The 27800-nt window shown below is 39.2% G+C and overlaps 1 protein-coding gene across 1 annotated transcript in view; it reads right to left on the reverse strand.

Moving 5' to 3' along the window:
• Positions 1-27800, reverse strand: part of RORB (RAR related orphan receptor B) — a 133386-nt gene that overhangs the window by 11735 nt on the left and 93851 nt on the right. The window contains exons 2-4 of the mRNA XM_081944826.1: positions 27149-27234; positions 25708-25849; positions 19790-20191 (exon numbers count right to left, since the gene is read on the reverse strand). Coding sequence (XP_081800952.1) covers positions 19790-20191; positions 25708-25849; positions 27149-27234 — 630 coding nt within the window. The remainder of the gene's footprint in view (positions 1-19789; positions 20192-25707; positions 25850-27148; positions 27235-27800) is intronic.

The raw sequence follows: 27800 nt of genomic DNA on the forward strand, positions 1-27800 counted from the left end.
TCCGGCCGCGCCCGGGAGCTGCGGAGGCAGAAATGTTGTCGGCGCTCCCGGATGACGAAGGCACAAAAGCGACAGTTGCGCGAAAGCGACAGGAGCGCGCAAAATCCAGCAGAGGCAGGAAGGTTCTTGTCATTCCCCAGTCGCTTTTGTGGCTTCGTCATCCGGGAGCGCTGACAACATTTCTGCCTCCGCAGCTCCCGGGCGCGGCCGGACGGATGTAGCCACAGTGACGCCGAGGCGGTCCGGGCGGACGAAAGAGCGAGCGAGGCAGCCTGATCCTCGGTCGCTCGCCCGTAGGACGAGCTACCTCCGTCCGGCCGCGCCCGGGAGCTGCGGGGCAGAAATGTTGTTGGCGCTCTCGGATGACGAAGGCATGAAAGCGACTGGGGAACGACGAGAACCTTCCTGCCTCTGCTGGATTTCGCGCGCTCCTCGCGACTGCAATATGCAGTCGCGAGGAGCATGCAAAGTCCAGCAGAGGCAGGAAGGTTCTCGTCATTCCCCAGTCGCTTTCGAGGAGGCAGCCTGAGCCTCCAGCACACGTGGTCCCATTCCCCGCCTTCCTGATGATGTCACCAGCCTCACCAGCCATAAACCTCACCGCACGTCACTGGTAAGTAGCATGGAGATTCCCCAAGGGACTGGCTTTCAGTTATTCTAGTCTTAACTCTTTTATGTATGTAATGGTAGCTGAATAGAAATGACACAGGATCCACCCTCTATTTTTACACCAGAAAGGAACCAATTTGCTGTACAAGAAGGATGTGTCCATAAAATGTGAAAGAGCCCTTTGTTTTCCTTTCACAGGTAGTAGGACCTTCAGGAGAAGAAAAAGATAACTGACTCTAAGAGTGAGGCAGAGAGGATAAATTTTTCTCATAATGCAGTTTGCCCTAGGATCATGATATCTTTTAATTATTGTTTTTGTCCAACTAAAGAATAAAACAGATAAACAGATACTATCAATAGTATCCTAAATGCTCCTCTGAAGCACTTTCTCTTTAATCGGTTTTGTTTTCCTCTTGAGAGAATCTTGCCTTCTTAGCATCCACTTCATATCCACAGGGAAGAACAGAAGTTTGAAGTAGGCCAATGCTGAAAAGTGCTGATAATCATCTTAGTTAAAATTGGTAATGAATTTTAATTGACTATTTACCCATAGGATATGATTTATACTGCTAAAAGAAATTTCAGCATATAGGTACTCCTCAACTTACCACCACAATTGAGTCCTAAATTTCTATTGCTATGTGAAACATTTGTTAACTGAGTTTTCCCCTATTTTATGACTCTTCTTGCTACAGTTGTTAAGTGAAACACTGCAGTTGGTAAATTAATAACATGGTTGTAAAGTGAAATTGGTTTCCCCACTGACTTCGCTTATCAGAAGGTTACAAAAGATGATCACATGACCCCTGAACACTGCAGCAGTCATAAATATGGATCAATTGTCAAGCATCTGAATTTTGATCATGTCATCATGGGGATACTCCTTTTTTCTTAAATAATAATCTAAATTGTTTTATATACATGTACATCTACCTTCCTTGGTTTTCAAAGGGATTTCTCAATAAATAATCTTTTTAAAACAACATCTATCCTACATGCATGCCTTTGATTAAAAGAAGTAATTCAAACTTCTATGCAATTTAATATACATTTCTAGAGCTTTCATAGGCCCTAAAATAGATGGATTAGCTCTTGAATGTATTTATTTGTTAGGGAACACTCTAAATGAGCAGGGTATATGCACACCACTCCATCTATTACAACTCTGAATGTTTATACGTATGTGGGCACGTTCATAACGGTTACCACCAATGCTACTATTTTAAGATTTGGTCAAAAAAAAAAAATACTATTCTGAGAATCAATTTTTCTAAAAGTAGAGCCAGGCTGGTGCAGTAGTTAGAGGCATTAGGCTAGAAACTGGGAGTTTGTGAGTTCTACTTCTGCCTTAAATAAAAAGCTAGCTGGATGACTTCTGGCCAATTACTCAGTCCTCTCAAACCATTTCTAAATGCAGGTCAGGGTTGAACTGTGGAATCCTCGGAGTTTTCTAAGCTTGTTTGCTTGCAGACAATTCATTAATGTCTGCAAACAAACAACCAAGCGCAGAGATCATCAAGGGCTGCACATAAATGTACTTTCACAAAGGCACTTGTTTAGACCTCATACATGCAGAATCTCTTCAAGTGTTTTTTAGAGTGTTTTTTTAAATCAATACTCTGCTAAAACCTGTTTTGCGGTTTCTTACACGTATTCTGTCCTGTTGAATGAGCTTCTGCTTTTCCATTTGACTATTTTTTCAGGCATTGGGCTACTTTATTCTTACAAACAATGTGGCACATGCTGCTGCTACATTACTTCCTACTACACATCCTTCCATCACTTTGATGTCTCCTCTTTTCATTTCCCAAACCATAAGAGGAGGATTTCATGATGATGTCTTCTCTTGGGGTTGATGTCTGAAGCTGCATTTCTCTCTCAGCCATTTGCTTGCTGAGGGCAAAAGCGTCACATTCCCATTATGACTACTTGAATTCTGTTAAATATTTCCATACAGAGTGAAGCAACTCAAATCCTTCCACTTGATCCTCCAGTGTGGTTCTCTTTTCTCCTGATCTCTAGAGCTTATGCTTCTATGCTTCAAGCCAAACAATCTAGTTCCTTAGACAAATTTCTTTTCTCTTTCTAATAAAACTTGCTTTGTTATAAAATTCACAGGTCATATTTGTCATTTTTCTTCCCTCTCAAAATTTTCTAAGTTCACATTTTAGGGTAAAGAATGCTTCCCAATTTAACGAGATAAAGATATTCTTCTTTATCTTGGGTTTACAAAACAATCATCTTTTTAAAAAAAAAAATCCTAAAAGTTGAAAAGTTTTTTGTTTTTGAAACATTTTTTTTTTGAAATTTCTGGATCTCCTCAGATCCAAAGGAGCTAAGTAAAAAGTAAAATCTATTTATTCATTTATTTTATTTATTAAAATTTCTATAGCCACCAATTTTAGTCAATATTTTTATGTATCAGTGTTTAGGAAATGATGTCAGCCACAGCATCTGAGATCAATGTAATGTGTTTTTTTTTAAATGTTGTACGCCGCCCTCAGTCCTTTGGAAGAAGGGTGGCATATAAATCCAATAAACAACAAACAACAACAACAATCAAGAGGCATGGGGTCCATTTATTTGGACTGAAGTGACAGAATATTTCCAGCATTGGTGGGTTGCTAACCGGTTTACTACCGGTTCGCTCGTGCATGAGCAGGCGCTCACACACGTGTGCAAGGCTTCTGTGCATGCGCAGAAGCGTCCAGGCAGGTGGGTGGAGCCTTCTGCTGCCGCCACTACAGGTTCAACCGAACTGGGCCGAACCAGCAGCAACCCACCTCTGATTTCCAGCATAAGTATTTTACAATCTCGTCACCCAGAATGAAACACCTAGAGTTGGGGTTGGCAGTGATGGTGATTGTGGGGAAGGATTATATTCTGTCTCTCACTTATTCAGGGGACCAATTCCACACAGACAATCACAATCTTAATAGTAACGTAATATAGACAGATATTGTTAAGTTGTTTAAAATTCTGCACTTATTTACAGAATTAGAATTTAAGGAAAGAGAAAAAAGGGAATCAACAGTCAGGTGGGTGGATTTAATTACTACAGTGATGGGTGGATGTTGGAAGATCTGAAGGACCAGGTTGGAGAAAGATCCTCCTGGACAACATACGTATCTAACTGGGAACTAAGAGTTGATACAATATGGTGGCACATACATAATCAACCAGTCAGGATTTCAAAGTTGGATATACTATGTTTGGACATGATTCCCTCAATTTATCTGGATTAGTCTGGATGAGTATTACAGGTGAATGATTAAGAAGATAATAACCTATCAGAAGTATTTATGCAGTTCTAACCTTTGGTAGTGGCATTGCAATCTAAATTAATTGCTTTTTTAAAAAAAATGTAAATAAAATGTAAAGCATTCCATTTATATACAGACCATGAAATGTATAAAAACATATTACACTTCTATTTTCTTCTATAGTGTGACATGATGATCTGTGTTTTTGGGCACTGCTATGGCACCAATCAGTAAATTTATAAGCCTACCATATGAAAGTATTTCTTTCTGTTCACACTCAGAAATAGAATTAGTCTTATACAGGATGTTAAAACAGTCATTGTATACCCATTAGTGATCAACTTTAATACTTGCAATTGTCAATAATTCTAATTGCCTTTTGTGACCAAGAGGCTATTATCCTTCTTCTGTGTGAAATCTTCAAAAACCTATAAAAGGTTTATAAAAGCTGTAGAAAACTGTCTGGTTCCTTTCTTGTGCTATTAATTGTTAGCTACTAATTGCTTTCATATTTTCTTTCATTTTTAAAATTTCTTTTTACATGTATTACATTGTATGCTGATCTTTTATTGTGTGTGGTCTTGGAATGTAAACAACTTTTGACTGCTTTGTTTAGAAATAGAATGTTTCTTTTTGTGATTTATAATGCCTTTGATAAAGAAACTGTTGTTCAAAATGCATCAAATTATGCAGGAAATTAAGAATTGTGTTTTCATTTTGTGTAGTGTGTGTGTGGAGGGGGGAGGGAAGTGTTGAATCTAATAATCTGCATCCTGTTGTAAAGAATACTAAGCAACTTTAGAGTCATTTTCTTCAACAGATGATATAACTACTTGCTATTTTCTTATGTTAGGATAGCTCACAGATTATGTATGAGAACTGAACTTAATGTAATATGGTTCATTTTGGTTCATTGATCCCTCTTTATTGACATTTAATGTAATTTTAAGCAAACTTTCTAAGGATACTGTCTATAAAAGGTTGCCATGGGTCGTGTTTGCTGTTCATATATCAATTTTAATCATTTTATTTGAAATGATGGTTCTAGAAGTACAAATTGCTCAGACTAGACTACTTACCTGCCGTACTAGTTACACTTTAGTGTATTGTTGAGTTGCACCTATATAACTAATTTTATTTTCAGCTGTATTCTCAATCTTATACATCTAGAAAGAAGGTATTGCTTTACAATTTATCAAATTTCAGTTTTGCATTGATTTCATGCAATAGGCTATGGGTGGAAGCATGCATATTTACAGCTTTTGTTGGACTGCAGATTCCATCATCCTATCATGCTAGCTGGAGGTGATAGGATTTGAAATCAATGACAGGTTGAAGGCCACATAAATCCCATCTTCCGAAAAGGTACCACTTTTACAGGGTCTTTGAAGCAACATATACTGAGTGACTAGAAAGTATTGAAAATCAAGTAATATATACTATTGAGAGTAGATATCAATTACTGAGAGCTAGCAAGGGAAATAATTCATTGCAAAAGCCATCAGGTATTTAAAACAAATAAAGCCATTTGTCAAATTATAGATTTCAAAAATTAGCATGGTACTGTATTTTGCAAGTTGTCAAACACTCTAGCTCCAAGCCTGTTCCCAAAATTTAATGGTGCTGCTGAAAATGTACTGATTTTTTAATGACATCTTCCAGCCTAGGATGATTTTTATCAGGCTTGAAAGACAGGAACAGTTTTGGAACAGCAGAGTCACAAATATGTGGTTTCTCTAATATGCGTGGTTAGATCATTTGATTTTGTTTGATACAATGCTGCATATAACCTTCTTGTGGGAGTCTCTTTCTCTTATTATCTTTTAGATCTGTTGGTCTATTAAATCACTTTTGTGGATCAGAATCCCTTTAAATCTCTAAAGTAACATAATTGGGTAGAATTTGATCAAGACATAACATGTCACAGAGGACGCAGTTAAATAAATGAACAGACTTTTATTAAATAATTAAAAATAGTTTCCCCCCACAAAAGCAGGCTAATTTATCCCTCACATTAATACTAGTCTACTTCAATATTAAAAATATTCCCAATCCTCTCTTCCAGAGTGAGGGATGTATTCCCAAACTTGGATTTTGACTCTTTTTCGGATTTGTTTTTTTACCCACCTCTCACAGATCCTTCTCCTTCACTTCATGCCTTCTGCTGGAACATACATATGTTAGGACGAGGTTCCTTTGATTGGCAATTGCATCACCCAATCATACTGGCCCAACCAGTGGTGGGTTTCAAATGTTTTTACTACCAGTTCTGTGGGTGTGGCTTGGTGGGCTTGACTTGGCTTGGTGGGTGTGGCTTGGTGGCCGTGGCAGGGGATGGTTACTGCAAAATCTCCATTCCTTCCCAATCAGCTGGGACTTGGGAGACAGAGAATAGATGGGGGCAGGTCCAGTCAGAGGTGGTATTTACCAGTTCTCTGAACTACTCAAAATTTCCACTACTGGTTCTCCAGAACTGATCAGAACCTGCTGAATACCACATCTGGGTCCAACTTGTTAGAACAAGTACAGCCGAAAATCTTAGGAAATCTGACATTTTTAGAAGCTGGGAGGGGGGGGGGTTAAAAAGATGCTGTTTTTTTTTTGTGTGTGTGGCAAGAATAATGCTGTGGAACAGGTGGATATTGTGTTGGTCTACTCCTTACTACCTTTTAGGAAATGTGTGAGGAAGGAATTCTTTTCAGAAGGCTTGCAATGATTTTGCAATGACATCTTCTTTTAAACCTATTAGATCAGCCTGAGAGGATTTATCCTTTCCTCTGTGTTTATGGGATGCCACTTTCTTTTTCCTTTTTATAGTTTTATTTTTGCTTTTGTGACGATGTGGTTTTTAAGCATTATGATTTATTTTTTTGGCTTTTGTTTATTTTATATCTGACGGTGCATGTTTTCAATTGTTCTATTTCTATTCTATGAGAACTCTGCTGAGAAGTAATTTTGATTTCAGTAGGGTAGGAGTATGTGTGTATAACATAGATACACACAGAGAGAGACAGACTCACATACACATCATGCCAAATAACGGGGAATTATTCTGATTGCTTTCCAAAAATACTGTCATAAGATTCCCCCACCCCCACCCTTAAATGTTTTGCCCTCAGGGTGATTCAGCACAAAAAATACAAAACTATTAGGGAAAAAATAAAACCAACTCACAGTAAGGATATGGCTGATCCACTTCTTGGAATAGTCATTATTGTTCAAAATGAAAAGGGGGATATTTGAAGGGCTTTGATGCCAGCATAAACTGGTAAGCCCTCAATTAGGAATTCTGCCAAAAGTCATTATTTGCCAATTTTACATTGCCCTTATTTGATGGCCATGGGATATAATGAACTGGATTTATTTATAGCAAGAGCACACAATTTAAATTCACTCTATTGTATAACATCTTTTTGAAATTTTATTTACATAAGAATGGGCAGTGTATTATTAACCATGTAGAAATAATGTTACTAAAATTTTAACTGAGTTATTTTTAAACTCATTTGCTAATTTTATTTTTCCCTTTGTACCCCTAGGCCAAATAGTTTTATAGACACCTCTCTGTACCAATCTTCTTTCACTACTTAGAGTTTGCCCTGCACCCCATTTCAATTCGTTCTTTTTCTTGGGGTGTAACAACTAATTTAACTTTGTTTCTGAAGCAAACAATCTTACATTATAAACTGCATTTATATAACATTCATATAAATTTACATAAAGCAATTATGATGCAGATGGTAAACGAAAAGACCTCAGTCAATGGGGTATTTCTTTCTCTACCAAGTCTGTGTAGAAATAAGCACTCCAGCCAATCTGGCCAAGTCCACTTGATGTGTAAAATAAATAATTAAAAAACACCTTCAAAACATAGCACAGGCTGAATTTTCAGTGAGGTTCTCCACTCAAAAAAAAAGGGGGGTTGTTGTCTCATCTAGTAACAGAATCTCTAGCCATATGGATAAATCTTTATTTTCTTTAGTTTCTCCGTCCTTCTTCTATCCATCTATCAATTGATCATCATCTTTTCTAAGATTAAGAGTTCGGTCGGACAAGATCAGAGAGAAAGAGTCCTAGAACAGGATAAGATCTATCAGGATAACATTTACAGAAGGCAAATGTTCCTCCCAAGTGGCTTTTGTTGTTATAAAATGTGTATGTGTGTGCGCGGGTGCAAAGAGGTGGTATTCAGCCATGGCATTCTCTCTCTCTCACACACACACAGAGAGACACACACAAACCGGTAGTGGCGGTGGCGGGAGGCTCCGTCCACCATTACAGATGCTCTGCAGAAATACCGCACGAATGCTCCTGATTCTGAACCGGTAGTGAAGATTGGAACATTTCATCTCTCTCCCCCCCCTCTCTCTCCTCTCTCTCTCTCTCTCTCTCTCTCTCTCTCTCTCTCTCTCTCTCTCTCTCTCTCTCTCTCTCAAGGTTTGAACCTTCAGTTTCCCTTTATAGAGTCTCCCTTCTGTTTTTCTTACATGCCTTTCATTTTTCTTCCTTTTTATTATTGCAAGTCACCTTAGAGTAGCCCCATGGCAAGAGAGGTGGCAAAAGAATTTAACAAATAAATAACATGTATTTATTGAGCCTTATGGGGATGCAGTGGCTCAGTGCCTAAGACGCTGAGCTTGTCGATCAGAAAGGTCGGCAGTTTGGCGGTTTGAATCCCTAGCGCTGCGTAACAGAGAGAGCTCCTGTTACTTTTCCCAGCTTCTGCCAACCTAGCAGTCCTTAGAGTCAGGAACAACTGGCACATATGTGCGAGGGGAACCTTTACCTTAATGAGCCTTATAGTTTGCAGTTGCGGGTTTTCTTTGTATTGACAGCTTTTCCAGCATTTGTTAAAAATCAAAATTGTGCTGTTCCAGGCTTCTAATTCAAGTATCAGTTTAGGAACAGCTTAATAGGGTTTTCATTTTTCCTAGTGATTCCTGCCAGGGAAGGATGTTTGGACATCACAAAACCATGGCAATAAGTGGTCATGTCAAAGAACTGGATCATTCAAGTTGCTGAATTCAAGATAAGAGGAACATTCTGGTATAGCAAAGTAGGCATTTTTTTCTCTTTCAATTTCACTGCAAGTTAATGTCTGTGGCTGCCCCATCTCTATGGAATACTTTGTCCCCCCAGGTCCTGGTGACTTTTAGGAAACTAATTTTTGCATGATGTCTTTGGGACTTAATTTTTTTTCCTGACTATTTTTAGGGTATTTAATTAAGTTCATTTTTAATTCAGCTTCCCCAGTATGGTTCTTTTTGCTGTCCTTGGGATTTTGCATGTAAAGTGCCTGAAAACTTTTATGGGTCTCTGCAGCATGAGGGTGGCGATTGGAGAAAAGTGTCCAAAAAGTCATCAGTTCTGCTAAGGGTTTTTGCTCTTTTGCTTTTTCCAACCCTCTGCTTTAAGTTCTTTAGACTGACCTCTGACTCTAAAGAATTAGATGGCTTATATCCATGATGACGAACCTATGGCATGCGTGCCCAAAGTGGCACATGTCACCTGGCACGCACAGCCTTGCCTGTTTGTCTTATGGGCTTCTGGCACACATGCGCATGTGATGACCAGTTTTCCTTATGCAGGGCAGTGCCAAAAACTGGTGTGTGCATGTGCACCGGCCAGCTGATTGTCAGGTGTGCATGCACGCTAGAACCCAGATGTTCATCCTCTCTGGAGCGCAGCCCCAACGAGCGCATGTGTGCCCATGCGATGTTTCCGTGCAACTTTTTCGGCACTCGGTGCCAAAAAGGCTTGCCATCACTGGCTTATGCTTACAACAGTTAAGAAATCAATGAGTTAGAAGAAGCAAGATTGAATTGAGGGATTTTTTTTCTTGATCAGGTGTATTAGCAGAGTACTCTAAAAACCAGCCAAACATTTTAGATGGCCCTCACAATGATGGAGGAGGTCAATGCTTAGTTGCTCTCCCTGGCGGTAGTAATCCAGTAGGGACCTCACATGATCAAGAATGGAGCAGAGTACTTTCAGGCCCACTCTATGCACAGGCTTTAAGCAATCAATCCTCATGACTTAGTGTTGCCATTTTTCTTGATCTAATGAATTCTGTAAATATTTGACAAGGATGCATGTCATATAGAACCAGTTTAGTGGTTAAGGGACTAGGCTAGATAGTGGGAGACTGTGATTTCTAGTTCCATGTGAGGTGGGACACCGTGGCCCAGTCACACTCCCTCAACTCAACCCACCTCACAGGGTTGTTGTTGGGGGAAAATAGGAGGAGGGGAATAGGTTTGCAGCCTGGACTTGTTTATAAAAATAATAAAGGTGGGAAATAAGTAAATAAATGAAAAAGCAGTGTGTCTGTTATAACAAAGGAGTTTGACAACTGATCTAAGCATAAAGAAGTATCTGTGAAGTGTCGCTCGCCTCTTGAATTTTATTCATAATAATGACTAAACAAGATTTTTTTTCTCTGCCCAGTTATGTGTTTCTTCTCATTTCCCTCATCTTCAGTTTTGTTCTTCTTTTTCTGGCCCTATACAAATGTATATTTGTCTTGCCCTATCACCAGTGTGCCACATTGCCAGAAAAAGGTCAGAATGACCTTCATATAAATTAGCATGTGGTGACGCTTCATTTAAATCAGGGGTGTCCAATCATGGCAACTTTAAGGACATTGTGGAATTGAAGTCCATAAGTCTTAAAGTTGCCAAGGCTGGACATCCCTGATTTAAGTGAAAGCATGAGGTGATTTACCTCCATAAAGCAACACATGGGGCCACAAACAACTTTGGACCAGTGCTGTGGAGAAGTTCCTTTCCTGAAATGTTTCCTGCAGTAATTTCAAGTCCTTTGGTGTGGGCCTCAGAATTGCCTGCAATGGCTGCAGCAGGAAGTCAGATTGAAGTGCCCTCAGGGCATACTGAAGGGATTGTCTGGCCCCTGGAGATGAGATGGGTCCCCAGTCTTCTGGGCTCCCAAAAGAAATATCAAGATCTGGCTCGCATAGGGAAACTCTCTCTCTGTGTGTGTGTGTGTGTGTTTATGTGTATGTGTATGTATGTATGTATGTATGTATGTATGTATGTATGTGTATGTATGTATGTGTATGTGTGTATGTATGTGGGTGTGTATATACACATACATACATACATACATACATACATACACACACACACACATACACACACATATATATATGTGTGTATATATGCATATATGTATATGTATGTATAAAATAGAGATAGAGAAATAGATAAGATTCTGTTACTTCATGAAGTTGCTTTGAAGGTACATTTTGTTTTAAAGTTCATTGAATGAAGCTCCTTTGTAGCTTGCATAGCCCTAGCAATTTATAATTCCGTTGTCTAAATAAAGAAGGGAAAAAGAAATCTTCAAAATAAATTTAAAACTGATTTCTTTTGGATACGTTTTCCTGCATGGATTCTTCTGGACATGCTCGTCATTGCCAGAATAAACTCTGAAGGGTGTGCGGTTTTTCCTCTATATTTACTTGGGAGCGCCTCAGATTTTAGCTCATGCAGAGCTAGCATCTGCCATAAATTGGTTTGACAATGTACATACGTAACTAAACTTCCTAAGGATCTCAGAGAAGAAGTACGATCAACCTATTACTCCCAGCTATGCTTCTTCATGATCACCTACTATTGCTGATTCTCCCCAAAAAAGAGTCTTTCCCCATCTTCTCTTTTTCCCCCTATTTCTGGAATAGAAACACTGAGACATTACAAACATACAGAGGAAAAATTGTGCTAAGAACACTCAAGATCCAAAATTTGATTTCCTCCCCTTTCTTCACTTTAGTCTAGGGAGAGGAAGAAAACTTCTCTTTGTTCCCCACATCCATTGCTTTGTTGGTATGGCTTGTTCAATTGTCTGGGTGAATCACTGTGGGGGAAATGGCCCATGGTGGCATTCATTTTTTCTCCTACCGGTTCTGTGGGCGTGGCTTGGTGGTGGGGGTGTCAGTGACTGGGTGGATGTGGCCAACTTGATGTCACTCACGCCCACACCCAGTCACATGACCGCCCCCCCCACCAAGCCATTCCCACAGAACCCAGTAGGGAAAAAAATTGAATGTCTACCTATCTATTTTCTGACCAGGCCTGGCCTAATCTGTCAAAAGCCTCCTCCTGCATGCCGCCCACTCTCCCTTTGCCAGTCCCACTTCCGCTCCTTCAAAGGCCCTGGCCCTAGCCCTGCTTCCTCCTCCATGATCGCCTTTTTCTTTGGGTTTACCTTCTTACTGTGGCGGCTGGTTCAGACTCCAGAAGGCAAGCTCTCTTTTGCGGTGTGACTGCGAGAATCCACCCAGCCGCCACCACTTTCTTTAGGTGTATCTTCTTCCTGTGGTGGCTGGTCTGCCACCTCTTTGCCAGCCACTTCCCGGCAGCAGCGGCTGACTGTAGGCCACCGAAAACTACCGGAGATCGTGCACCAAAAAAGCCACTGCCGTCGCCTCCCTGTTCTTCATGCCAGCAGCGCAGTTGCATTGCCTGCTGTGGCACTCCGCTCAGACTTGCCCGGGCAAGTCCTTCCAGTGCAGCAGGAAATGGGATGTACGTGCGCGGCCAGTGCGAAGAACAGGGCACTAACGGCAGTGGATTTTTCAGTGTGTTCGAGACCTCAGGTAGTTTTTAGTAGCCTCCAGACAGCTGTTGCTGCCAGGCAACGGCTGGCAAAGAAGTGACAGCCTTTGCTGGGAGGATTCTCGCAGTCATATCGAAAAAGAGAGCTTGCCTTCTGGAGGAAAGAAGGAATGTCAAGATTTTTTATGAATTTCTAATATGTCTCTCTTATTTCTCAATGCACATTTCACCTATGACCAGGAATAATAGACAGGGCAGGACTGATAACTGACTGCAACTTTCTGCACAAGCACTAGATGGCAGGAAGTAGATACTCCATTTCCTCTAAAGTATCTTTCTTTGTACTTGTTGAAATTTACTTACTAGCTTTATTTATTTTTTATTTACTTTTTTCAAAATTTGTATTATTATTATTCTATTTAAAATTTAATGTCATATGATATAAAATAAATAAAAACAAAACAATAGCAACAAAAAGGGCTAAAATTGCAGGTTATGTAAAATATCTCCTCAAAAGGCACAATAGTTATTCATTTGGCTATTTTAAATATTTTAAGATTATCATAATATTTGAAGGAGTTTTCACCTACATTTACAGCTATGTACATAAATAAAGCTTGAAGCTACTTTTTAATATGTAAAATGTAATTAGTGAAAAAAGAAAAGCAGGGAAGTAATTTTTAAACGAACTTTGTTTAATGAGCCTTCAAACAAAATTGAAGGTGCTTATGGTGACTTCAACTGCCAGTGTACTAATTTTCTATGAATCACTAATCCACAATTCTCAGCTTGCTCTCAGTAGTAAATTCCATTGAACTCAGGTTCATCTTTGAGAAGGTATGCATAGGGCTGTGAACCTTGCTTGTAGTCACCTTCAAAAAAGTGTCATATTAAATCCCATCACTAACAATTTACAGAGGATAAATGCACAAAGTTACGTTTCTCCTCTCCCTTCTATGTATTCTGAATCTTTGCTATTTGAAACCAGGGAGGATATAACTAGGATTTAACTGGGATGCATATTCTAAACACTGCCCAGAGTTGTGTTTTTGAAATAGATACTATATAAATTGGAATAAAAAATGAATAAATAATGTCTAAAGGACCGAGAGACTCAGAAATATTTCTATAAACAAGAACTGGTGCTCAAGTCTTACACATGGAGTTTTAAAATGTAAGTATCTCTTCTATTAATATTGTTTAATTAAAATACCCATTTAGAGTAAAGTAGGGATAACATAGTTTCAGAAATTCTTTCCAATCTTTGAGCAAGAGCGCCCATAGGAAGTTTCTCATTTTCTTAGGCATGGTGAGGTCTCATACTATATCACTTGTACTTCTATGTCTCCTGGTGTGCCTATATTTGTGTTTCCATACATGTGTGCACTGGACAGGTTACAATCTTTGAACCAGAAGCCAAGGGAGAAAGGATGGAGGGGACTCAATCTGGAGCAGTCAGTAAGATTTTCACCTGTTGCCCATCTGCCCTCAATATCAGATTCAGCTACAATGTTGTATTCACCCCTGAAAAACCAATGTAGTCCGCATATTAAGCAGTGTTTTAACTGCATCTCTAAAGAATCTGATGACTTCAATATTCACTAGATGGCAACCTTGATCTACAGAACTATAACTGAGATATATCCAAGCAATCTTTAAAGCCGGAATAATTAAATATGATTCTCTAAGAGGGATCTTAAAATTAGTTGTGGGCAAAGAAGATAAAAGAGGACAGAGCCATAAGAAGTCCCCAGGCAAATAATTTTGTGTATGGGGAAGAGGTTTAGGATAAAAGTAAAAGAGAGAGAGAGAGAGAGAGAGAGAGAGAGAGAGAGAGAGAGAGAGAGAGAGAGAGAGAGAGAGAGAGAGAGAGAGAGGGAGGAAGGGAGGGGGAGAGAGAAAGAAAGAGAGAGACACACACACAGAGAGAGAGAGACAGAGAGAGAGAGAGACAGAGAGAGACAGAGACAGAGAGAGACAGAGACAGAGAGACAGAGAGAGACAGAGACAGAGAGAGACAGAGAGAGAGAGACAGAGAGAGAGAGACAGAGAGAGATTTTGGAGCTCAGTGATACTTAACAAATAAACTCCAAAGTTGGGACAGATTGTCCCTTGGGAAAGTTCTGTAAAGGACCATCAATCAGAGAACGCCCAGCTTGGTACGTTGACATCAGAACAGATTTCCAAAAGATTCTCTGTTTCGTGTTCAACAAATGCAAAAAGTGGAAACTCTGACTCCTTCACATCTCTCTCCTATGGGAATCCAGCTCTATTTCTGTGAACAGCCACAGGAGCTCTAATATTGTCATTTTAGGAAGCTAGCAAAATGTTCAGGTTTTCTTGTCAGTGCATGACCCCAGTCAGAGCAAACAGACCCACGGGAAAAAAATGAAAATAGCCTAAGTGATATTCAGTGCATTAAAGAATTTTTTTTTATCATTCAGGAGAGTTTGAAAAACAACTTAGGTTCAGTAAAAATACAGGTACAATGTTTCCGCCCGGCCTCTCTTTTAAAAGGATACCTGCGAAACACTGAAGGATAACAAAGCAAGGCCCAGGGCCCGTGGTGGCTCTGCATTTTGGAAACCCTGCAGCCCATTCTTCGCTTGGCAGGTTTGATTAAAAAGCAGTAATTTGCATTGTGAGCTGAGCATTCAAGGCTGCACCGCAGCTTTAAAGCATAAGGAAGCTTTGTTTCGATCTGTAAGGATCTGAGTGCTGTGATCCCAATCTGGAAAATGTGGTTAGAACCTATTCAGCCCTTGATGGTGTCTTTCTCATGGGATAGCCTTCAAGCTAACAGGGTTGCCATTGTGTACCCACTCTTCCCTTAATTACTGAGTCATTCTCTGTTTATCACTAGTGGGACCAGAAACAACAAAAAAATTAATATAACTATACCATTTTAAGATGCTTGCCTTTCTTTCATGCTCTGTTTAGAACCGCAGTTTCTCTGCAAGGCTTTCTACCATTTTTACTAATTTTTCTTTTAAATGTTGGTCCCATTGTGAGGTTTTAACAAACCGCTGGGCAAAGAGGAATTCAATACATGAAAAGCATTCTCAGTAACTCTGTCTCCATGCTGGAATCATCTTTCCTATTTAATTTTTTCCCCATTCTAAGCCACTGTGAAAACATAAGATTGAAAAATAGTGCAATACTTGGCTCCGTCTAGTTTCTTATGAAAACAGCAATGATGTTAAAAGATCAATTATCTTTCTTGAAACATTTTGATTCTAACTCTTAATCCTGGAACGTTGTTAAGGAATGGGATACAAGTAGTTCTTGACTTATGACTGTAAGTCATTGAAGTCATAAGGCGAGGTGTCACATTCAACGTTGTGACTGTTTTTATGACAACCTTTACACAAACACCATGGTCATTAAGCAAATCCATTTTCCCCAATGGGTGTTTTTTTAAAAATCAGAAACGTTATTAGGACCAATCAAAAATCTTTAGTGCAATATTTTTAGATGTTCAGAATTCTTCATGAGGTTGGTTGTTACAAGTGGTGGGTTGCAGGCGGTACACCCCAGTATGGGTGTACTGGAGCCAGCCCGGAGCACCGGATACTGTTCCGGTACAGTGCTCCGCACCCACCCGCCCGAGCTCCTTACCTGTGTTTAAAAGCTTCTGCACTTCCGCGCATGAGCATGGCGCGTACAGCGCCTGAGTGATGCTCTGCGGAGCAGCTGGAGCATTGTGGAACATTGTGGAGGTGCTGCGTGCATGTGCATGGGATATGCACGTCCTTCAGGACATCGCCGGGATTTGAAACCCACCACTGGTTCTTACACAAAGGAGAAATCTTTAACGACTTAATTCAGCTATCATTTCTTGGACTCAGTTACTTAGGTGAAACTTAACCTTTTCTCTAGACCTCAGCTATAATTAATTCTACAAGCGAAGAGGCACGGTTTATTTAGTAAACCATGTTAATGAAACTTTAGCTCAGCATATGTCTACCCATCAGAATCTGACTTAGTCTGATGTCTACAACCTGAAGTCACTGTTTTTTAAAATATCAAACCCCTTGCTTTATGGAACAAAGTGATCCTTCAATCTTATACAGTAACCAAGAAGCAGTGCTTCTCCCCCCCCCAAAAAAAAACACACCACCTTATAGATAAGGTAGTACTTCTAAAGCAGTGTCTATGTGTCTATCTGTTTATTGCATAGAAGCCCCAGGATGTTGGGGTATATGGAAAGAACAACATTCCATTAAGAAAAACACTGTTGACAGAGATAGAATCTGTCTCTGTTCCAGCAATTCTTATGGATGACTATACAATCTTTTATTCATCAGTTCAATTTATACATTTCACCAACTAAGTGTTTTTCAAACTTGGCCACCTTAAGATGCGTAACTTCAATTCCCAGAATTCTGGGAGTTGAAGTGCACACATCTTAAAATTTGAAAAACACTGTATTAACTCATGATTGATGAGAAATACAAGAAAATTGGTTGAATTCACACACGCTATATTTACAGTATGTATATATTTATAAGATTTACTATAGTCACACACACCCCCAATGAAAAAAAAATGATTCTAAACCATGAAGACTAAATTATCACATCACTGCTAAGCTTGATCTACCATATCTGGGCTGCAAAGTTCCAGATGACCACTAGAAGAGCTGCCTTGGGATGCGGGAGATGCTTTGTTTTGACTCCTGTGTTTCAAGAGATGGAAGCAAGGGAAATGTTAGCTTAAGGATTTTAGTAGCACTTCCAGATCCAGGTGACCAAAAAAATCCAGATGATCCCAACATGGCGGCAAAGACTAAAAGAGTTAACCATCCTTTTGATGCCAGCTAGCGGTCATCTTGATTTTTGCAGCCCAGTTATGATATCCACATGTGAAGCTAAGAGGAAATAAATTATATTTTGGCTTAGTTTGGTAGGTGTAGTCTGTGTAGTGTAATCAGCCAAGACCCAGCAGATTTGAGAAGACAGCCCCAAAAGAGCTATTGCTTTGTTCTAATTAGTCTGTGGTTTTAGGAAAGCTCTGGAGCTCAAGGCTATGCAAAGCTTCAAAGGGGTGCTTCACTCTGACAAAGATGCAGTTCAATTCCCATGGAAGCAGATTCACAAAATGAAGTGGGGACCTGCTTTGATGTAGCAAACTGAATCAGATGGCTCCAAAGTGGTTACAGACTCCATGGCTTCTCTGCTGCTTTGGAGACTTTTCGCAGACAAAATGCAATTTTGTTTTTTTCACTTCCATATATGGAGAAGACTGGGGGCGGATGGTGTGTGTGTGTGTGTGTGTGTGTGTGTGTGTGTGTGAAATATTTTCCCTGACATTCAGTAAGTGACTGGCCAATGAGTTTATCGCCTCATTAAATTCTCTGCCTATCAGAGCTCTCTTGGGGTGATATGGGTGGCAGTGCTTCAGGCTTCGCTCATTTTCTTAGTACTCAATGCTCATTAATGTGGCCTGCTAGAAGGCTTAACTCTGCTCTCTCCTGTGCAAACAGAATTAAAATACACGTTTGTGGTGATCCTGGCAGCCAATTTAGAGTTCTCTTCATTTCTTAGCATTTTGAATATGGTTTCACAGCTGACCAGTCCAGCAGCCCTTTGGAGCCGTATCTTACTTTTAAATTCTGCATGATCCGTGCTGGTGTAAGTTTCTCAATTACGAGTGAATGGATTAACATTTATTTATTTATTCTTTCCCACTTCTAAAGCTGCCCAGCTTCTTTCAGTGACTAAGGGCAAATACCAATTTAAAATCAAGAAAGAGACAGGATTCGTAAGGGCTAGCCAAAATGTCCACTGCTTTTAAGAATAAGAAGACAGCAAGCCTACCAATGCCATTTTTTTTGGGCCAACCTGTTCACGGCCTGCATATCTCTATGGCCTTACCACAATGGGCCAGCCTACTTGTTATAATGAACTGATTGAACGGCAATCAAGCTCTAAAAGTTTATCAATGGGCTTGTCCAGCCTGGTATCCCATTCTGAGAGGTTTCTTTTCAAGAGCAGCCACGTTTGCCATCCAGCTATCCCAACACACGTGGTATTTCAGAAATCGTATTGATTAGAAGGGCAAGTCAATGGGAATCCTTCACTACAATGTGAATCTCGGGATCTCAGAAAATGAAGAGCCTGGAGTTTAAATGGTTTTTGAAAAATAATACATTTCATTTGGATACAGGATACTTTCACCATTAATTCAACCTATCTCTATAGGCCCCTTTAGGGAACAATCTGCTGTGCCGTCCTTTTCCCATCCCTGTTAATCTCTGCCCTAAAAGAGCCATCAGGGAAATATTTCAAACATTTAATGAAGTCCTTGACTGCATGTGGCTGAAACGAGGCAGGGTCAATTCCTTCTAAAAAGTCTACCATTTTATTCTGCCAAAGAAAAGAAGGAACAAAAGCAGCTGCAGGCATTTTGATGCTTGCCCATTACTGAATATGTACAAATCTGTTTTGAATTAAATTTTGAAGTAGCTTGGATCAGGCCTGTTTGCCCTCAACTTGCAGATGTACAACTCCAAATCCAACCAAGACTAATTGCCCAGAAGTAGTCTATTTTTATTCTTCTTCATAAATATATTTAAATGTTAGAGAACAGATATTTACGGCTCTATTTTTCTAGCTAGAAAGTCATCTTTGACCTGAGAAGAAGAGTTTTTAGAAAGCACATTCTTCTGTATGGCATATAAGATGAATAAATTATGGTTATAACAAATACAACAATCATTCGTTGAAAACTAATTATGTCTTTTAACATAGCTGTGAATAGAAAATATTGGTCATCATAAAGACATCACCTTCCTCCATATACAAGACACCTAACAATGAGGTTACACTACCAATTATCAGAGTCACAATTGAAGAAATTATGCCTAGCACTTGAAATAAAATTCTCCAACGAATTAACAGGGACAGTGTGAAGTCATCTATGCCAAATGCTGATGTAAAACTTGAGTCTTCAATGCAAGATCACAAAGTTCTGCATTATAATTAATTTTCATGCCAGTCCTATTAATGATCCACTTGCAGAGCGATTTGTTGACAAGAATGTGTATAGTTGTCAAAAAGATCATTAAACCCTCATGATAATGAGCTCTTTTGATACAAGCTCTCTATTTAGTAATTATCATTTGATTGATTTATCACTGACTGTGGCGTTCAGCTTCATAAACAGATCATGAATTGCTCCATTTAAGTAATGTAAACATGTTAGAATTCCGTAAACTGACTCTACAACAAACCTAGTCAGACAGGATCAACCCGTTTTAAATGCAACCACTCAGCTTGAGGGATAGACCCACAACCATTGCGAAAATTACATTGACCACCAAAGACAAGATTGTCTTACCTATTTCTGCCATGGTTATCCCTGGAGCTAATTGTCCGTTGTTGCAAAAGCTATAGGTAAACAAGTTTGGTACAGAAGTGAGGTCATAAATAGGTTCTTGCTTGATCTGTTTGATTCCGGTCATGTCTAAGCCAGACTGGTCTGGGGAGGGCTGAGCAGAATCCACACTGTAATAACCCTCGGACTTCGGCAGGTCAATGACGTGCCCATTTGAATAAGTGCCATCCGTTTCATTGTTCAGGTTGCTTAAGCCATTGCTGATGCTACTGCTGTAGACTCGGGCCAAGGCTTCAGCCTCGCCACTCTGTTGCTGGCGCTGCTCCTGCAGCCGCTGCTGATGTTTCTGTACCTCAGCATAGAGACTGTCCCTCTGCTTTTTGGACATTCTTCCAAACTTTACAGCTGAAACAAGAACAATTTCAAAAATACATTGGTATTCTTATTTTTAGAATATCACTTTGACTTGTATGCCAGGTGCAGGGTACTAAGTGTTTCAAACTGATTAGAGATCATTAATCTTTAAAGACTATGTCAATCTGTGGTTTAATAATGGTTATCGGATAAAGCACAATTGAATGGATTTAGGCCATATGAAGGAGTTTAAGAAACCACATTTGTTGAGAGAATTTTTATATGGTAGAAGATGTCCATCACTAAAAGCCTGCCTGCCTGCCTGCCTGCCTTTCTCATTCATTCATTCATTCATTCATTCATTCATTCATTCATTCATTCATTCATTCATTCATTCATTCAGTATAAGCACCATGGCACCTGGGAGATTACTTTCAGTATGCAATTTTCTTTAAAATCATTGCATATAAATCTCTTATTTTGTCCCAATTAGACCAACAGAGGAGTATAGCCCTATATATTTGATTCTTACTGTGCAGTGGTTAAAATAACCTGTACAGGAACTCAAAGAGAATTAATATTGAGCAACTGTGAACTTATATATATTTTAATGGGAGAGAAAATTTGTTCATATAATAGTTCAAGCAATTAAGTTTTGCTTCTGCTTGTTTAACTTCATGGTGAGAAAAGCTTTACTTTTATATACTTATTAAAGTACAGAATCAAAATGTTTCTGCATCATTCCCTTGGAAATCTCAGCAACTTTACCTTAAGACCAGTAATCATGAGATTAATCTACTAGAAAGTAATGGACTAAAGTATGACTCCAAATGCAACAAGCTTTAACTTCATTCCATTTAATAAATAGTTTGTTAGTTAAATTAATGGTCTGTCCATTACAGTAAATTGAAGTTTTACTGCATACGCCATTTATGTCAATTACATAATTACATATATAATATAAATGGATGCAAATTAGGTAATTTGGATTTAATGGAAATTTGTATTTAAAAGATCCATATTCATTGTTGTCATAGATTCACATATCAGGGTTATCAGGATTGTTTTGTAGTTGATTTCTTCTTCAAAGTTCGGTAAATTTCAATCAAAATATTCTGCCCTGTCTGATTCTTCTAGAAATCCATTTTATAGATGAAATATACATTCATTAAAAAAAGATTTAGTAAAATAATGATGATTCCCCCCCCCCAAATAAATCAGCCTGTTAGTGATTTTATAATATTTAGGATAGCAGTTAAAGTTGGTCACTATAAAGAAAGATTATTTTAATTTTTAATTGATTGGCTTCCACTAACACAGTGGAAGAACATGATGTGATATACTTTTCTGCAAATTTAGAACTGTAATAATTCCAAATTATTTAAAAATTCAGGTTTTTTTTGAGTTAAACATTCTTTTTAATTGAACTTGAGATTTCTGGAGGAAATGAAGAATATTTTAAATATTTTCTTTTAAAACACACCCCAAGATAGAGTCTGACAGAGACAGTTAGACCATGGGATATTGTCATCCAAAGCGACAACCTGTTGTCCTTTTGTGCCCTATGTGTACGCTTTTGCTGGTTGCCTTTTGCTGACAAGGGAGCTGTAGGGCTTAGTCTCCCAGGATACTCACTCCAATTGCTCACCCTAGTCTAAGTTCCTCTGAAACCAAGAAAATATTCTTCCTAGAGTGCCAAGCAACCACCATCCTGCCGTGCATAATGAGGAGCCTGACAATTGCTTTTTCATCTCCCCGTGTTCACTGTGCCACAAACCAGGTCTCTCTAAAAATGTTCTCTTCAGATTTATATCCTGGGTGATTTATCAATTTTCTCCAAACCTTTAATCTGTGCACTAACAGGATTAGTACTTTTGGAAGATAACAAGCCCCCAACTCCCTATTATCACAATCTGTCAACGGGGCTGTTATCTTCACACACACTTTTTGGGGAGGTGGGAGAGAATGTTATACAGGTTACAGGGAAGGGAAATAACAGACTAAAGGAAACACTCTACAGGAATCACACTTCCTCTAAAGAAGCACAATTTGTGGATTACATCCCAGAAAAGTATTTGTCACATATAACCTTAAAGTAATAAAAGGGTTCGTTTCTTGTGACAAGAAAAGGGAGAAAATTGCCAGTCATAACGCAAAGCAATATCACCATCTTCATTAGCCATTTTTTTCAATAGGCCGGGACAGAGCTGGGGACAGCATCATGCAGGAATGCTTGCTGTTTTCGTTAGAATGATGAAAGCCATGTCAAACTTTGCAAGCTTTGCTGCCTTCCGACATGTGAGTGACATCAAGACCCGCATTCCAAAGGGGCAGAGCTCATGTTGTGTGCCACAATGTTGCTTTCATCATTCTGACCCCCTTTGTTGAGAGAGAGAGAGAGAGAGAGAGAGAGGGAGGGAGGGGACTGCTGTTGACCAGGGAAAATGTTGAAATTGCTGGACTGAAACTCTTATCAACCCAAATCCTTAGCTAATTTGACTGGGATTCATTTGATCTCCAATCCAAAAACATCTGGAGGCATCACCCCGATCCACAATAGACACTATAGAAGACACCTGTATAAATAAACATTTCTTTCAAGCTTGAGATAATATTTGGCCACAAAAGTGACATGACACTGGATAGGTACACGTCGTCTATGGAAATCATCCATGTCACGGTTGTCCCAAAGGTGCATAGTTACATGTCCTTTCTCTGGGGAATGCTCAGGAAGCAACATGTTACTACTTGAAAAGGGACTATTTCTGACATTCTGGGATCTTTCATTTCATTGTCACTATTTGAGCCGCTGCCATTATGAGGGCTGGAAGAGATTTGGTCTTCTTAATTAAAATAAAATAAATAAAATATGCAGGATAAATGCTTTTACACTTGCGAAAAAATGGAACAGAGCAAGGACGCATCACTAGCAGCTGCACTCAAGAACTTTCATATTTACTGCATTGGAACCCTTAAGAACACAATGGAGGAAACCTTTAACATAACATAATTTCTATTGAAAAAATGCAGCTTCTTGTATATTAACGTTATTCAGTCATATTCTTCCTAAAGGGTTATTGAAAATATTCAAGAAATTGCATTTATTTTCAAGGCAAAATGTATTAACTGTAGTAGATGCCCTTCTCCCTTGCATTGCATTCTAGTTCAGTCCCCTGTGTCCTTAAAAAAAGAAAGTCCCAAACAAGCTGGTAATTCCACCTAAGTTGTTTTTACAATGTGCATTTAACCACACCTATTTTCATATCATTTTGCTTTCAGCCATATTGGAACATAATCCAATCTCTTTCTTCTTCTTCCATATTTGCAAAAGACTGACTCTGGTGAACAACAGTAAAATGAAATTATGGACCAATTAATCAATGAAAAAGCAATGGTTAACCAGGAAGAGGCAACCCACTATTTGCCTTGTGCACCCAGCTTCACAAAGTAATCCTCCTTTCATTCTAGTCCAAGGCCTGGAGGAATAGGTAAAGGTTCCCCTCACACATATGTGCCCTGACTCTAGGGGGAGGTGTTCATCTCCATTTCAAAGCCAAAAAGCTAGCGCTGTCCGAAGATGTCTCCGTAGTCATGTGGCCGGCATGACTAAATGGCGAAGGTGCACAGAACGCTGTTACCTTCCCACCGAAGGTGGTTCCTATTTTTCTAGTTGCATTTTTACATGCTTTCGAACTGCTAGGTTGGCATAAGCTGGGACAAGTAACAGGAGCTCACTCCGTTATGCGGCACTAGGGATTCGAACTGCCGAACTGCCAACCTTTCTGATCGACAAGCTCAGCATCTTAGCCACTGAACCACCGTGTCGTAATAGCTGAGTCTTTAAGACTTGTCTGAAAAAGATCAAGGTTGGGACTATACAAATCTCTGTGGGAATGCTGGCGCAAATGACAGATATTGTGACAGAGAAAACACACTTTCGTGATTGCATCAGATGACATTGTTTAATGGATGGACCTGCAGCATGCTGATTCTGTCTGAATAGACAGGATGGGAGACAGACAGTCCTTCAAATAACTTAAGTCCAATGCTGCACTAGACCAAGCAGTCACTTTGGTCTATGGTTAAGGCACTAAGTGGGACACTGGATTCTAGTTCTGACTTAGGCATCAAACCATCTGGGTGATCTTAGGCCAGACCCACTCTCAGTTCTAGGAAGAAGAAGACAATGGAAAAACACTTGCAAAAATCTTGCTAAGAAAACTGCATGGATTGACTCAAAGGCCAACGCATACATGCTATGGAGCTTTATAAATAATAAGCAGAGCCTTGAATTATGGCCATAATCTTATTGGCAACCAGGGCAGCTTGTAAAAAAGAGGAGTTGCCTGGGCATATGGAGGAATGTCCATTACTGCTTGCACTACCGCACTGTGGAACGGCTGCACTTTTGAATGTTCATCAAGGAGGTCTCACATAAAGTTGCTTTTGCTTCCTTCCATAATGCCCAAAGTGCTTATGATACCAATCAGGGTTGAGGAGTTCTGAAAAATGCTTCTGATTGACAGCACTTTCAGCCTGTTGTTGCTCAGCCTGTGCTGGGCAGAGAATTCAACCAATCCAGGCTTGTTTTCTCCTCTTTAAATTTGCCAGTTGCTAAACATTCTGTATCCCAGTTAGTAATGTTACTTTACCCTTTATTTCATAAAAACCAGAAGAAAATAAACAAATATGTTTATTTATTAATTAAATTTATATGCTGCCCATCTCACCAATACTATTTCCAAGCATTTGTCCCTGAAACATGCACAGACAATACAAGCATTTGATCACATTGTCAATTGCAATGATTATGATTGGGGGTTGAAATTTTCTTTTTTGTGTATTTACTCAGTGCACTAGTATTTTATTTCTAGTTGTGCTTCCTTACAGTATTTTTTAATTCTGAGTTTTCTTTGATTTTGTGGCCTTATCCATAATCTCTCTCTCTCTCTCTCTGTCTCTCTCTCTCTCTCTCTCTCTCTCTCTCTCTCTCTCTATCTATCTATCTATCTATCTATCTATCTATATATGAAAAGTTTAAGCTGCCCATCTCAGTCACATGTGGACTCTAAATAATAGTTAAAATAAATAATAATTGTTTAGGGAGTTAAAAACTTTCATCATCATACACTGCTTTTGGGCCTGCTGTGAGCAATGTTTGTGTTTTGAAAGTAAAGTATTTTCTCAGTTTAATAGACAAATGGGGGGGGGGCATGGGAAGGGACCTGTTAAATGCATAATGCCATATGCATAAAATAGCAAACACTGTATTCCAAAGTCTACTCAAACCAAGATCTGGTAAATCCCATTATAGTGGTTGGAAAAATTTAGCTTAATGCTTATCAGCAATTCTGTTCCAAATTTCCATTGTGACATCTTGTACTTGGATTAATTTTACTCTCTGTTTGACATCATAACCCCTCTAGTTACAAAGCCTTCTGTTTGGGAAACAGCAGGGATCCATGTCACCGAACAGAAAGATGCCTTTACTTTGGGAAAGGGGAAACAGACTGCAAGGAAAAACGGTTCCAAAGACTGATCTGTGAATCAGAAAGCTAGGGCTTTACCATCTCGAGACATTCCCAGGGCAAGACACTTCTGCAGTCGGCAGTGTTGGCAGCGATTTCTGTTGGTTCTGTCAATTAAACAGTTTCTCTGCCTTGGGCAGGAATATGAGGCATTGTTTTGCTGACTCCTCCTGAAGAATCCCTAGTGAGAAGAAAAAGAAAGACAGCTAAATCTCTGTATTTAAGGCAACATCTCAGAACCATCCTGGCAATTAGTGTCTGGATGCGTTATGATTTTTGAAATTTTGCCAGGTCCGGATAAAGTTGGGATAATAATGAATGTTAGCCTTAGTGCTTTAACACAAGTCTCTACTAAGCTACGATACTCTTAATAAGGCTGCTCCACCTGCATTCTCAAGTTAAAAGTTTCTCTCTCAGTTGTTGCAAAGGTTACATTAAGATACTTTTAAACACACCCTTTCCCCTAGAAGCTCCAAAGATTTTGGAGGGATTGTCAGGATACAAAAGTGAGAAATTAATGATGTCATATAGAAAAGGGTTTCTCAACCACAGGACTTTTAAGATGTCTGAACTTCAACTTCCAGAATTCCCCAGCCAGCATGGAATTGAAATCCACACAGCGAGTTTCAGAAACATTAATGTAGAGTAACAGATTCCAGTCAAGAGTTATCTCCAAAACCTCTTGACTGGCAGAGCTCAATTGTACAATCTATAAAAATGATGAAGCTACTCCTTTTTTTATTAACCATATCTTCAGAGTTCTAGAAAACTTGATATCCTTTAAAAAAAGAAGAAGAAAGGAAGAAGTAGCATGATCTGATTATGAAAGAGGGAAGGGTATTTTTCAGCTTTGTGAAGTACTGTTCAAATCTTAAACTGTTATTACTCAGAGGTAAATAATATGAGTTGCTAAAATGTTGTAATCTTATATATGCTTACCAGGTGTAAACCCTATTCAATAGAATGATATTTCAGAATATGTACAGACTATGCAATGCCTTCTTAAATAGATGTTTCTGTTCCATTTCATATTCAACACATTTGCTCTCCCCCCCCCCGCCCCCCGCAATCTGTGGCAAGTATGGCAAACTGAAACATCCTGCTGCGCTGGCAGTTTTTATTTCCCCTGACTAAGCCAAATAGAGGGGAACTCAAGTCTTTTTCATTCAAATGTCATAATTTTTTCTCACTCATTTGAAATAGGAGCTAGAAGCAAGACTTGAGCTAATAAGATGTGTGCATTTATATTTGTTGAGAAGCTGTTTTATATTTACAGAGAACGAGTTCTCTTTGCGCTTCTTGTACATGTCCTCAAACATTTCAGAAAAATCACATGTGTAGTCTTGAGATCATGAAGAATGGCTGACATTTTTGTACTGTTTTGAAAAATCCTTGCTGAAATGACTTGCGTTTAATCCAAATAGGACGGAAGCTGCCACAGAATGCAGTGACACCACACAGACATACAAACATTGCATACCTTGCAGCCTTCACAGGTGATGACCCCATAGTGTATTCCAGAGGACTTGTCACCACAAATTTTGCATGGTATCACTTCGATTTGTGCTGGAAAAGAAAGAAAGGGTTGGTGCATGTTTCTGCATTTCTCTCTTTTTCCTTAATTTTGCATCATGAAATAGATAGCAGAGGAAGCCCAGCCCGACACTATGGAATTCTATCCTCTAGTGCTGTGATTTCTCAAACACAATTTCACTGTAAATAATGTAGAGTTAATCCAATTTCTTTTTTCAAGCTACTCTCATCTCTTTAGACAGCGTGCTCCACAGATTTCATCTTGCATTTACTTGTCTTGCTGATAAGTCTAGATTCTTCTTTTTGATAATTACGATGATATACGGGGAATATGACAATGATATTCTTCTCTAGAAATTAGCTTCTTGCTTCTTGTCAACCTTCTAATAATTTTTAGGCCAAAATCTTGATTTTTCCTACAGCCCTGGATGATGAGTAGAGAAGTAACAACTCCTTTCATTTGCACCTGGCAGAGTGCAGTTCATATCATGGTCACAATATTGATCTACAATTTCTCCATAAACTATTATAATGCAGATATCCAGGTCATCATAAGACAGCAATCTATTTATAAGCTTCTGTGAACGTTTACCCTAGCT

Source organism: Natrix helvetica, assembly GCF_964273705.1.
Source record: "Natrix helvetica genome assembly, chromosome: 2".
In the NCBI taxonomy this organism is placed as follows: Eukaryota; Metazoa; Chordata; class Lepidosauria; order Squamata; family Natricidae; genus Natrix; species Natrix helvetica.